At 38.1% G+C, this 14,589-nt stretch overlaps 1 protein-coding gene across 6 annotated transcripts in view; it reads left to right on the top strand.

The window, feature by feature from the left end:
* Positions 1-14,589, top strand: part of METTL8 (methyltransferase 8, tRNA N3-cytidine) — a 130,239-nt gene that overhangs the window by 47,069 nt on the left and 68,581 nt on the right. For 2 of the 6 annotated variants that reach the window (XM_069080044.1, XM_069080042.1), the window contains exon 2: positions 1,614-2,902. The exons of the other annotated variants lie outside the window; for them this stretch is intronic. In XM_069080044.1, the coding sequence (XP_068936145.1) occupies positions 2,844-2,902 (59 nt within the window). In that variant the 5' untranslated portion in view covers positions 1,614-2,843. The remainder of the gene's footprint in view (positions 1-1,613; positions 2,903-14,589) is intronic. 6 annotated transcript variants of the gene reach the window in all.

The raw sequence follows: 14,589 nt of genomic DNA, 5'->3' as shown, positions 1-14,589 counted from the left end.
TTCTGTAGGGTCCTTGATTACTTGAGAGACCCAGGATTATCTCAGATTTTATTTTCTTATGACTAATTTTTACATATGTCTTTGGCCAGCTTCTTTTCCTTGAATTTTAGTTTTACGAAGGTTGGAGTTCAATGTATAATTCGTCAACAAATATTTACTACATGTCTATAATGTGCACATAGTTGGGTATCTAGGTAGCATGATACAATATAGCACCAAGCCTGAAGTCAGAATACCCGAGTTCAAATATGGCCTCATTAAGTCATTCTAGCTGTGTGATCCTGGGCAAGTCATTTAACCCTGTTTACCTCAGTTCCTCATCTATAAAATGAACTGGAGAAGGAAATGGCAAACCAGCCTAATATCTTTGCCAAGAAAATTCCAAATGGTATCACAAAGATTAGGTCACAATTGAAATAACTGAACAACAAAATAGTGTGCTTAACTCTAAGCTGAAGTACAGTAAGGGGTAAAAGAGAAAAATAAGAAATGATCCTTACCCTTAAAGAGTTTACACTCTAATTCAGAAACTAGCCTAAAACAGGAATAGTGGCCCAAAAAAATTAGAGTAATTCTATTTTAATGTTAAGTAGTTTTCTGCAAACTAAAATATAATCGAATTTTAGGGGAGAAGAGCTCTGTAATGTTAATAATACTAATAATAGCTAGCATTTGTAATAACAATAGCTAACATTTGTAGTAAAAATAATAGTTGATGAGCATTGTTACAGTGCTTCAAGGTTTGTAAAGCACAATAGAAATACCTTGTTTGTTCCGCACAACAATCCTGAGAGGTGGGTGAAACTGAGGCAGGTAAAAGATTATTACTCGGTTTTGTTTTGTTTTGTTTTTAATTTGCCCAAGATCACACAGCTAGCAAGCCTGTGAGACTTGATTTGAACTCATGTCTTCCTGGCTACAGGGCTAGCACTTTAACCAATGCACCAATTAACTGCCACTGAGATAGCATTTTATGGTTTACTGAGCATTCTCTATTTATTATCTCATTTGATCCCCACAACAACCCATTGAAGAGGTCAATGCCCTTAATTATCCCCCATCTTATAGAGGGGGAAACTTAGGCTGAGAGAATGACTTAAATGACTTTGCCAGGGTTGTAGAACAAGTAAGTGATTGAGGTAGAATTTCAATTTGGGTCTTTCTGACTCCAAATTCAACACCTTTCTTCACCTACTGTTAATTATAGACAATTCCAAATTAATGATTGGTTGTTGTTATCCAGCACTCTTGCCACTGTATGACAACAGAACATAGCTCATTGTCCATATGAGTCTTTAATAGGTGGGGTGCTTGTAACTAAGGTAATGCACATACTAAGAAAATAGGCATTTCAGATAATAATAATAATAAATACTTTTACTTAGTACTTAAAGTGCTGTAGTAAATATGCCAGCAAATTTGGAAAAATCAGTGGTAGACACTGGAATAGAAAAGATCAGTTTATGTCCCAATCCTAAAGAAGGGCAATGTTAAGAAATGTTCAAATTACCAAACAATTGTTCTTATTTCACACTAGCAAGGAGTGTGTGAATGTCTCTAATGTGCTTAATAGGTACCAAATTAAAAAGAAATCTTTTTTTCTTGGTCTCTAGAGCAAGAGTGTGAAGTGTTATGTGTAAAATAAACTACTTAAGATTCTGCAAGCTAGGCTCCAGCAATATGTGAACCAAGAATCATCACAAGAGCTGGATGACGCAAAGGAACTAGAGACCAAATTGCTGATTCCAAGTTTTTACTCTATCCATTCACTGGATTATGGAGAAAGCAAGGGAGTTCTTGAAAAACACCTCCTTTTGCTTTATTAGCCTTTGACTCTGTGAATCACAACAAAATGGCTCAAGTCTTCAAAAAGATGGGAGTACCAGATCATGCAGAGACAAGTGGGCCAAGAAGCAACTGTTAGAACCAACTGATTGGTTTAAGTTTGGGAAAGGAGTATGACAAGGCTATATATTGTTACCTTATATATTTAACTTATATGCAGAGTACATAATGTAAAATGACAGGCTAGATGAATCAAAAGCCAGAATTAAAGTTGCCAGGAAAATTATCAACAATCTAAGATATGCAGATGATAACCCTCTGAATGACAGAAAGTGAAAAGGAATTAAGGAAATTTGTGATGAGGGTGAAAGAGAAAAGTATAAAAGATTACTTGAATTTTGACATCAAAAAAACTAAAATTTTGGCAACTGGTCCCATCACTTCTGGTAAATAGAGGAAGAAGAAATGGAAGCAGTGTCAGATTTTATATTTTTGGGCTTAAAGATCACTGCAGATGACAACTGTATCCATGAAACTGAAAGACATTTGTTCCTTGGAAGGAAAGCAATGGCAAATTTGGACAGCATACTAAAAAGCAGATATATCACCTTTCTGACAAAAGTTTGTATAGTCAAAGCTGTGTTTTTTCATGTAGCGATGAATGGCTGTGAAAGTTAGACCGCTTATAAGGAAAGCTGAATGTTTCAGAGTCTATACTTTCAAATTGTGGTGCTGAAGAAGACTTTTGAGAATCCCTTAGACAGCAAAGTGATCAAATAAGTTAGTCCTTAAGGAAATTAATTCAGGCTATTCACTAGAAGGTCAAATACTGAAGCCAAAGCTTAAATACTTTGGACATATTATGAGAAGACAGGACTCAGTGGAAAACACTCTGATTGTTGGGAGAGAGATAGCAGAAGATGAGATGGATAGATAGTGTCATGGAAACAATGAACGTCAACTTGGACAAACTTTGGGAGATGGAGGCTAAAGGGACCCTGTGTGCTATGGTCCATGGAGTCACAAAGAATCAGACATGACTGTATGACTAAACAGCAATGTACTTTAAGGTTTTACAAAGTGCTTTCTATATGTTAACTCATTTGATCCCTGTGAGGTAAGTGCTATTATTATCCTCATTTTTTTTTTTTTTGCTTTTTGGAGGGCAGTTGGGATTAAGTGACTTGCCCAAAGTCACACAGCTAGTAAGTGTTAAGTGTCTGAGGCTACATTTGAACTCAGGTCCTCCTGACTCCAGGGCCAGTGCTCTATTCACTGCACCACCTAGCCGCACCTATTATCCTCATTTTTAAAGATGAGGAAACTCAGGTAGATGAAGGTTAACTTACTTGCCTAGGGACACACATCTAGTAAGTGCCTTAGGCAGGATTTGAATTCCAGTCATCCTGATTCTAAGTTTGTGTGCTCTATCCACTTAACTGCTTCCATTTATTAGAGATCCAAACGAAGTTCATAGAAGTATAAATAGACAAGTTAATTATGAAAAGGAGAAGTAGTTGATTTAATTGAAGTTACCTAAATGTATTAGAGGGGCAGCTAGGTGGCATAATGAATAGACCTCTAGGCCTGGAGTCAGGAAGACCTGAGTTCAAATCCAGCCTCAGACACTATTTGTGTGAGCCTGGTCAAGTCACTTAACCCTGTGTGCCTCATTCCTTATCTGTAAAATGAGCTGGAGAAGGAAATGGCAAAAGATACTCCACTATCTTTGCCAAGAAAACCCCAAATGGGGGCATAAAGAGTCAGACACGACTGAAATGACTAAACAACAAATGTATTAGTTGTCTGGATTCCTGTTATAGGTAAACCCAGGCGAATGCAAGTTTAAATTTCTTTACAACTCCTAATTATGCCCTAATTTGAGATTTATTGTTCTAATTTTGCTGATGAGAAGACTGAGACAAAGGCTTACCTGCAGTCACATTGCAAATTATCAGAAATCTTGCTTTGGTTTAGAATATGCTTAATGATTTTGTATCACCACAGAATCTTCAACCCAAATATTAATCAAATTATTATAACTTTAGAGGATTTAGGATTCTTGGAACCTGGTCATCTGTTGAAACCAGTAAACTTCCTTCTGTCTGACATGAATATTTTATGACATTGATATTTAATTTACTAGTCACCTGATACAGTTGTCAGACCTCTCCTTGACATTTATTGAAGAGTGAATCTAGACAAGAACCTATTTTTAAGCTTAATAGAGAGTATGAGGACAGTATTCTTTGGCTCAGGGAGTTTACACTAGATATCTGTAGTTTGCATCTACTTATTAAAATAAACAAATACTAACTAATGTAAGCACTAAGCAGAGCGGTTTTTTAGTTTTTTTAAAATAAGTTATGATTATTATTGTTTGTTTGTTTTTTAAAATATTACCATAATTTCCTCCAACATCCTTCTCTCTTCCCCTTGTAGAGAGCCATCCTATATAACTGTATTTTTAAAGACAAAAACAAGAAGAGGAAAAAAAAATCAGCATAATTGATTAATACATTGAACAAGTCTGCAGATATATGCAATGTATGACACTTATGGACCTTTGGCAAAGGGTTGGAGTGGGGGCATCTTCTTTCATCTCCTTCAAGCCATGAATACAATGATGGGTTTTTTGTTGTTGTTTTTGCTTTTTGGAGGGCAATTGGGATTAAGTGACTTGCCCAAGGTCACACAGCTAATTTTTTTGTGTTAAGTGTCTAAGGTCAGATTTGAACTCAGGTCCTCCTGACTCCAGGGCCAGTTCTCTATTCACTGCGCCACCCAGCCACCCCCTACAATGGTATTTTTAACCTTTCTAAAACATCAAAACATAGGGAGGGAACTTGTACTGTTTACTATTCAATTAAATTTCTGCTGTATTTGGGCTAAAAGTAAAGCCAAAGCCGTTCTGTAAATAAAAGTATACCTTGTCTGTGTCATGATAATGCTTCTTATCAACTTAAAGTATAATTTACAGTGTACTCACTTTTATGGTGAATAGTTGGAAAATGAAGTGCTCTCAGTAACTAAAAGTTGCAGCTCAATAGAACAAATAAATAAGAACTTGTTTCTGATCTCTCCATACTCTCTATTCCATCCTTCACATTCAGCCAAAATCATCTTTAAAATGTATAGGTCCCTCATCTTTACTTCCTTACTTAAAAATATTTATTAGCTCCCTAATTATTCAGTTGTTTTCAGTCATGTCCAACCCTTTGTGACTCGATTTGGGGTTTTCTTGGCAAATACTGGAGTGTTTTGCCATTTCTTTCTCCAGCTTATTTTACAGATGAGGAAACTGAGACAAACAGGGTTAAATGACTTGCTCAGGGTCACACAGTATCTGAGGCCAGCTTTGAACTTGTGAAGATGAATCTTCCTTACTCCAGCCCAGCACTCTGTGCACTATGGCGCCACCTAGCCACCCACCTCTCTGATATTTATAGTATAAAATAGCTTGCCCTTTAAGGCCTTCCACAGTTTCCTGCACCTACTTTTCCAGCCTCATTTCATACTGTTCCTCTTTTTTTATGCCATATTCCAGCCAAACTGGACTGGCAGCTCTAGTCTCATTCTGTTCTCTCTAGGTCTGTGCAGTCCCAAAGTCCATCTCTCTCTATCTGGAATGTACTTGCTCCACTTTTCTCTTTGTTGAAGTTCTTCAGTTTAGGTTGCCCCCTTTTCCGGGAGAAATGGGCAGCTAAGCAGCACTTTGCCTAGAGTCAGGAAGCCTGGAGTTCCAATACAGCCTCAGACACTTACAGTTGTGTGACCTTGGACAAGTCACTTAACCCTGTTCACCTCATTTTCCTCATCTGTACAATGAACTGGAGAAGGCAATGGCAAACCACTCCAGTATCTTTGCCAAGAAAACCCCAAACGGGGCCATGAAGAATTCGATACGACTGAACAACAACACACTTTTATGAGACTTTCCTGATCCCCCTTCTTCCCCTCGCTGAAGGTGATCTTTCTCCTCTTCCTCAAATTTTCATAAAGTATTTTGTATGGATCTCTTCTTGTTTTCCTCATACTCTATATTGTTTTCCTTCTCTGTTGTCTCGCTGTCATGTTTGATTGTGAGCTTCTTTCCATCTTTGCAAATGATGCAACCAGAAGGCCTAGTAAGAGAGCTTGCTAGATAAAAGGCATTTAAAAAATATTTGTTGGATCGAATTGTGCACAGAACACCCTCCTCAACTACAGAACACCTTGCTCAGCCTTTCTAATACCTTGTTATCCATACAACTTCTATCTCAATGGAACTTTCCATAGATGTATTAAGCTTTATTCATTCATTCATTCATGCATTTATTTCTTTATTTTTGTATGGGGGAAGGAAGGACAATTGGGGTTAAGTGACTTGCCCAAGGTCACATGACTAGTAAGTGTTAGGTGTCTGAGGCCGCATTTGAACTCAGGTCCTCCTGACTCCAGGGCTGGTGCTCTGTTCACTGTGCCACCTAGCCACCCTGATGTATTAAGTTTTAAAGACTTTTTTGGAACTCTGACTTCAAAGAATTAGAATAAAATATTTAGAATAAAACATACTTAAAATTGAGATTATTCCAGTTATTGCTAGAGTATTCCATGTGCTTAGTGTGGTATAGGGTTAAGGGTAACTGCTTTCCCAGCATGTGAACTCAGTTAATTTCCCAGCCAATATATCAGTATTGGGAAGAAATGTGTGGATGGGAGTGAGCTGTAAGACCTAGCAAAGATAAGGGGAAGGAGGATTCACTAACGATGCACAAAGAATGGTGAAGGGAACCCACGTAGACTTCAAGGTAGAACTTCAATGAGGGATGAGAAAGTTTGGAGAAGATTTAGGGACCATCAGCTTCACAGATAGATGGGGGAAAGGTCAAAGAGGTTCTGATAAGCACTGGTGGAAACCAGTTATAATTAGCAAGTATATTATTCATGTAGCTGGCAAGAGCCCCAGTGGCAGTCTGAAGATATCCAACTAGAAGATAAAGTAAAGTAAAGCATAGTTAACATGTGTTATATGTTCATGTCTAGTCATAGAGTAGACCATTACTATGAATAGAAAGCGGTTAAATTCAATAAGCATCTTAGTGCCTACTGTGAGATATAAGGATAAATCAAAAACAGTCCCTGCCATCATGAAGCTTACATTCTATTGAAATGATTACAGTATGGAGCACAGGGTGATCCGTTGCTCAGGACTCCATTCTGTGGAAGACAACAAGCAAGGAACAACCATTTTCTACAACAAACAAAATATCAATATATAAGTGAGTAGATTGAGAACTGCGGCACCTTCAGGGGAAGGGAAGCACATTAAATAGCAAGAAGGGTAATTGCCATTGGAATCAATTTGGTTCAATTCATCAAAAATTTATTAAACACTAGTGCCAGGCACTGTGTAAGTTCTCAGTGAACAAAAACAAAAAATGAAAAAGGCTCTACCCTGAAGGAGTCTGTTGAGGGAAACAACATTTACATGGAAAATTGAATATAATTTTCAGGTGGAGAGCAGTTATCTGGGAGTATGGGTTGGGTTAGGATGGGTTTCCTGTAAGAAGTTGCCCTTAAGCTGAGTTTCAACATAAAGTGCAGGTTCTGTGAACTGGAGGTGAGGATATAGTGATTTCCAGACATGGAGGATAGTTTGTGTAAACACGAAGATGGAATTTCACATACAGGAAACAGCAAGGCCGATTTGGCTAGAACATAGACTGGGACTAGAACTAATTTTTTTTTGGTCATATGTCAGAATTTATTATTTAAGTTCAGGAACAGGTTATGAAGAGAGTGGAGGGCACATTCAGAACAGAGTTCAAGGTGGAGCTCTAGGGGAGGGGGAAGAAGGAGGAGACAGGGAGACAAAAGCCTGTCATCTGTGTTTGTTCTAGGCAGGATTGATCCTGATTTCTGAGCCTTGGTCCTGGGCACACAGTGAAACACCAATAAGATGAAGTTCCAGGGCAGGTATAGATTTAGGAAAACATCAAGGGGTGGCCAAAGTTACACATCCAACCAGAGGCGGGGGCTGGGATTCTCCTTGGTTCAGCAGCACCACTTCCTTTTAAGAACTGAAGCATAGTAATAAGTTCCATCCCACTTATTTCAGCTCTTATGAAACATTCTTGTAGTTAAAGTCTTTGTGCTAAAGAATTCTTTCATCACTTTTCTAACTTGCACTTTGCTTCTAGTTTCTTTGAATATGCATCCAACTTGTAGGCTGCATGCTCAAGAGCTGCTACCCACTCCTCAGTTAAAGTGATAGGATCCAGATAAGGCTGAAGTGCTGCATATTTCTGGTTTAAGTCCTTTAGGTTTCTACTTATGTTTGCTGTAATATCTTTTATTTCTAGATACTTAAAGCTAGTTGGTTTGTTCATGTTTTTCAGAAGTTTATAGTCTTCACAGTAACTATTGGCTCACCTGTCAGGTACGTGATCATGTTGGAGAACACATCCTGGCACAGCCCCATGATGTCTGCTTCAGCGGGCTCTGTGGCCTCCTTGGACCTTTCCACCACAGCATCATCGAAGCTGGGGAAGGGAGGAAGGAGAAAGAAGGAAGGGAAGGATGGGGATGGGAGAGGAGAGGGACAGAGAAGAGAAGAGGAGGGGAGGGAAGGGAAGGAGAGAAGGAAGGGAGAAAAAAGGGCCAGAACTTATTTTTACCACCAGGGTAGGTAACCTCCAGGGTAGCTGCAACTTATATATTCCCTAGTAGGCAAGCTGACCTTGGTATGAAAACCTGCTAACACCTAGACTATAGCAAACAACCAGGTTGCTGAGCAATAGATGATCAGTTAACAGGGAGAGCTGTCACTTACAACAGCTATTGCAACTGCTTATTTAAAAAAGCAACAGGCAAATACAGTGTCTTGGTTTCCCCTGCCCTCCCAGCATCCAGTAGACAATCTTTCTTTGATGATTTTGAAGATATGTCAGGATTGCGCAGTGCCTAAGTCTTGTCATTTTATGATATTATTAGATGTAGAAAATATAAAAAATTGAGCAGAATCTGCGTTGACCCTATTACCTATGTGATGTGACTATAAAGTTGGAAGAAAGAATCAGTCAGCTTCATATATAAATCTGTCATTATTCTCTGGATTTGCCTGCCAGTTTTTGGTTTTTAATGAACTCCTTTATATAATTTTGTTTGACATTTCACTTTTTCTCATAAAAGCATAATTTTCTGTCTGCTTAGATAATAATAATCATTTGATGTCCATCGGTAAGCTGCTGTTGTTGTTGTTGTTTGTCATTTGTTCTTGAAGAAGACTGTAACATCAGGAAGGTGCTGCCATGACTTGCAAGTGAATTGGATTTAAGTGAGGGAAGGCTGTGCAAAGTGTCACTTCCTTCTTTGGAGCTATCTGGGTCTAGTGGCAAGATATAGATCAGGATGACTGGAGATGACCATGGATGAACATCAAACTGTATGTGGCTTTACCACCCCTTCACACACACACACACACACACACACACACACAAATTAAATACTCCTTCACCTCATGGCATCTCTCTCCAATATTGCCAAACTGTCATTTGGAAATTCTTATCTTACACAGAGGAAAAGATGGAGACTGAAGGTGTTGAGCTTGAATACAAAAGTCGGATTGAGCCAATAGACAAAGGTGGCAATAAGATTCATCGAGGATGCTCCATAAAGACTGCTTTACCTGAATGTGATAAGAGACTTACTTGCATCCTGAAGTCAAAGTTCAATGGGAAGAACACATGTAAAACAATTAACACCTACGCAGTACTAATCTTAATGTGTATACTTTTGGAATTGTAAAAAGGATCATATCAGATTTGGAAAGTATCCTAACAAGGACCTGTGTAATATTAACAAAATCTAGGGCATGTTACCCTAAAGCAGGGTGAAAGATGAGCACTTTCTCACCAAAGGAGAAGAAGAGCATTGATATATGTTCTCAGATTATGTGATAAACAAACTTACAGAATACTTTTGCTAGAACCAGACATCATTTCACCAGGCAATAGTAAAAGCTGATATTAGGTATATGGCATTGAATTCCTCAGGTGTAACTGAAAGTATTTTGTTTCCAGATGGAGCCTTTGAAATGTCTCAGATCCAAGGGTGGAATCAAAAGACTGCCCTGGCCAAGATCCACATGGACTCAGAGCTTTGAACAAATGTTTGTTATGGAAATGGAGTTTATGATGACATTTCAAGAGTAGGTTTTTGCTACCAGATATTACAGAAAGGTTATTCTTTTAAAATTTAAAAAAAAAGACCTAATGGTCAATTTAGAATATGTAAGGAAATGATAGAAACAGTAACACATTATGACAGGCTTTAAAATTTTAGCACCTAGCTGTGTGACCTTGGGTAAGTCACTTAACCACAATTGCCCTGCCCTCCCCCCTCCAAAAAGCCAAAAAAAAAGTGGGAGGGGCGGCTAGGTGACACAGTGAATAGAGCACCGGCCCTGGAGTCAGAAGGACCTGAGTTCAAATTCTACCTCAGACACTTTACACAAATACTAGCCATGTGACCTTGGGCAAGTCACTTAACCCCAATTGCCCTCCAAAAAAGGCAAAAAAAAATTTTTTAGCACCTATTGAAGACCTGGTGGTTATAATTTTACATCAAAAGTTATTTGTGCCTCTATGGACTGACAGAAAGCAATTCCCTATACTACAAATATAACCTTAAAATAGAAAAATTAATTTATTATAGTGGAACTGGAGCATTATCACAAATTGAACTATTGCCCAGGATCTCCTAGTTTTAAAATTGATCTAAAAGATTTAAGAATGATGTTCTTAATAAATGTTATTAGCTTAAATATTCACAATCACTAAGATACATGGAACAAAAAGCTTTCAAAATATGGATCTAGCAGAAAAGAGGAATATTATGTAGGTATATAATGTCTCTGTTATCTGGTCTTCTACTTGGGTTGTGAGAAGATGCTCAAGTTGCACCTGCAGAGGATGAGCTTACAAACAAATTATTTTTCTGCAAAAAAAAAAAAGCAGTATTTTTCCCCACCTATAAAATACCAGGCAGAATGTTCAATATAAAAGAATAATAATAGGGGTGGCTATGTGTTGCAGTGAATAGAGCACTGGCCCTGGAGTCAGGAGGACCTGAGTTCAAATCTGGCCTCAGACACAACACTTACTGGCCATGTGACCTTGGGCAAGTCACTTAACCCCTATTGCCCTACCCTCCCCCTCCAAAAAAGAAAAACAAAAAAGAATAATAGTAGAATAGCAACTTGTCCCAGCACTTTCTGGACCCATCAGAAAAGAAAAGAAGGTTCCAGTAATGATGATCACCGCCATCATTATCACTGACATTCCTTTTGTACTTTAATAAAGGTTTGTGAAGAGCTTGATATAAATTATCATCTCTTTGGACCCTCATAGCAATCCTGGTAGATATGCAGGTATTATTGTCCCCATTTTATAGATGGGGAAATCAGAACTCAAGAAAATTAGAAGACTTTCCCAGGATCACAAAACTAGGAAGTACCAGAGGCAGCAGTCAAACTGAGACTGGACTAAAAGTCCAGCCTTTCCATTTACTTTGATAGATTGTTTAAATTTCAGATAAAGGGGAATATGTTGTGTTGAGATATTCACCTAATAGGTATTAGTTGAAATAGTTCAAATGTTTAGGAAAAGTTTTTACTAATAGTTTGATAATCTTTGCAAAATGTTTTCAAAACAGTTTTCCTTTGCTGTATACCTCTTAATACTTTCTACTTAATTCAGAATGTAACAATAATAATAGCTAACATCTATATAGCACTCACCATGTACTAGGCACTATGCTAAGTGCTTTATAATTATTATCTCCTCTATCTCACAACAACCCTGGAATGTAGGTGCCTATTTATAGATGAGTAGCAAAGGTTAAGGAATTTGCCCAGTGTTACACAGCTGCTAAGTGTCTAAGACTGGATTTGAACTCACGTCTTTTTTTTACTCCAGGACTGGCACTCTCTTCACTCTACCTAACACCTAGCTGCAGAATTCTAAAATTTCAGAGATATAAGAGACTCTAGCAGCCATCCAGACCATCTCATGCCTGAAAAAGAATGCCCATTAATAGCTCACATTTCTGGAGCACTTTTAAGATTTGCAAAGTGATTTATATATATTTAATGCAAACAACCCAAAAAACAAGAAGTTCTTATTATGCTCATTCTACAATTTCAGAAAGGTTAAATGATGTACCTATCGCATAAATATTTAAGGTAGGATGCAAGCGCAGATCTTCCTGACATTCAGTCTAGTGTTCTTTCCATTGTGCCATACTGTTATATACCAGACAGATAGTCATTCAACCTTTGTTTGAAACTTCCGTGGAGGAGGAACCCTCTATTTCCTGAAGGTAACCCATCCCACTCCTTCTGTTCAATTCTCAGCCCAATTCATCTATTTAGACTATCTGCCACAGATGTTTATATGGATATGTGGGGTCTATACACTGTCCATCTAATTATGTCACTATTTGGACAGTAGTCTTCATTTGTTCTTTCCTGTGTGGATGGTCAAGATAAACTCTTTTAAGTGATCACAGATCCCTTCCAGAACATTTTTCATGGTTGCAGTGTTACAGTAGGGGCTCTGCTCACCCAAAAACTGTTGGGGTTTCATGATGTGTTGTGGTGGAACCATCTCAAATAATTCAGAGTCAGACTACCTCTAAACCAAGTATAGGCTTTTATTGAGATTGATGCCTCTCACGAAGTGGACTAAGTTCCAAGAGGAACCAGCAACTTCAGAGAAAGCAAGATGAATTTTTATAGGGTAAAGATGCTGATTACACAATCAAAATTTACATAGAATATAGGAATATGATTCATATTAAAAAGGCAGGAGGAGTTTGTTAAGGGATTAGGTAATGGAGGAGGGGTGCCATCTATGGTTCGGTGGTTAAACATTCTGGCCGTGCTGCCCTCCAGTTGGCTAGCTATTGTGGTCCTGTCTGGTCAAGGTAGATAGCTAGGTATTGTGGTCCTGTCTTGGGCTAGATGGATGATGTGATTGTGATTGAATACAAGAACACAATTGTTACTGTGGGAATGAGTCGGGGGGGCAGTGACTAGGTAAAGGCAGTGACTGGGATCCCATCATGGGATCATGGACATGCCTGTTGTTCTGTGAGAACTATGAGTTTGTGGACACACCTGTTGTTCTAGTGAGCAGTGAGGCATATATGAAGAAGTTAGGACATTAGGGGCGGGGTTGGGGGGTAGGTAGGTACAAGTGGGCCTGCTGTTAAGTGGAGCCTATAATGAAGTTAGGATATTGGGACTGAGAGCAGCTTTATTAGGATTCCATCAGTAGGGCTTGATGCAACCAGCATAAGGTCATCTGTACATGGAATCATCTAGAGTTCCTCAGCATTCACAAGAAATTTTCTTTAGCTTGAAGTCTGTGTTGGCTCTCCTCCATTGTAGAAGTGAACATGTATCTTCCTGCTTTGTGCTTTTCCTGCTGTTTAGGATCAGAGGTCAATGAATGGAGTTACTTTTGTTGTTTTCTCTTTCAGTGAATTTTTAATGTGGGTTTTTTGGGGGGTTTTTTTGATTTGTGGATAACAGAAATCTTGGTTGAAGAGAGCCTTTAAGTCAGCATTTTGGCCTTCTGAGTCTACGAATAATAAGCATGATGGAATCTTCTCATCGCTGTATCATTCAGTGAATTTTGGAAGGGTGAAGAATTTAACTTGTAAAAGCTTGCCTGTTCTCTATTAATAATATCCTTGATTCATGTATAGATGGGGAGGTAGGCATATGGATTAGTAGATATTGATATTTTTCAGTGTTAATCGCCAAGCTATTTTACCTAATTCCTTCAAATACCTTGTAAACCAATCCTTTAATGCCCTTACAATGTCCCTTCCATAGTGAATTTCTTCTGTTTACGTTTAGTCCCATCTATCTATTGTTCCTCTCTTCCCTTTAGTATCCTTTCTGCCTCTTTTATAAGCATACCCAGGACCATGATATGAAATGAGGGTCCATATGCGGTGGTTCTACTGTCCTTGGTGGTAATAACAATTTATTATAAAAATCTTTGCAAATCTTTTCTGTTTTTCTTCTATTTCCTCCATCCATTTTCATCTTCATGTGTCCTTAGGATGACTTTGCTTAGTTGGATATCTTGACAGCTTTCTTTAAAATGATTTTATTCTCCTTTTCTCTCTGTTTTATGAGGCAATACTACTCATAGTCATCTATCATCCTTCAACTTAAGATTTTAAAATGCCTTTGGCCATCATCTCTCTCTGCTTGGCAAGCAAGTTAAGCATTTGCTGACTAAGACACTATTTGTGGAGTGAAAGGAAGTAATGTAATATATAATGAGCTTGGAAAGGTAGGTTGAAGCCTGGTTTTGAAGGACTTTTAGTGCCAAACAAAGGACTTTGTATCTGTAACAAGTAATCACTTACAACTCTAGAAATTGTGATAATTATAACACCTTGATAGGGCAAACTGAAGCTTTTTCCTGATCCTAGTTTAAGGTTCTTGTGGTGAAAAGATAGCATTTTTTATTCTTTTGATAAGCTTATAAAACTTTATATAATAATCACTGTTAAAGCAGTATAGTGATACCAGATTAGGACTTGGGGTAAGAGAGTTCTTTTGGACAGCCATCCAGGACAGGACATCAGGGAACCACTAATGAAAAAGAAGGGGGGGAAGGGGGATGTGTCTGTGATTGATGAAAAACAGAATTCTGTCTCAGGCTGGTGAATTTACAGGAGAATCCTAATAGACTTTTGGAAAACAATACCTATACTACACAAATTATTACCAAAGAGTAA

Source organism: Petaurus breviceps, unplaced genomic scaffold, assembly GCF_028583685.1.
Source record: "Petaurus breviceps papuanus isolate PSGF00001 unplaced genomic scaffold, PetGlider_PUasm1.0 91133, whole genome shotgun sequence".
Taxonomy (NCBI): Eukaryota; Metazoa; Chordata; class Mammalia; order Diprotodontia; family Petauridae; genus Petaurus; species Petaurus breviceps.
Note: the sequence above shows the minus strand (reverse complement) of the source record. Positions and strands in the feature narration are given on the sequence as shown.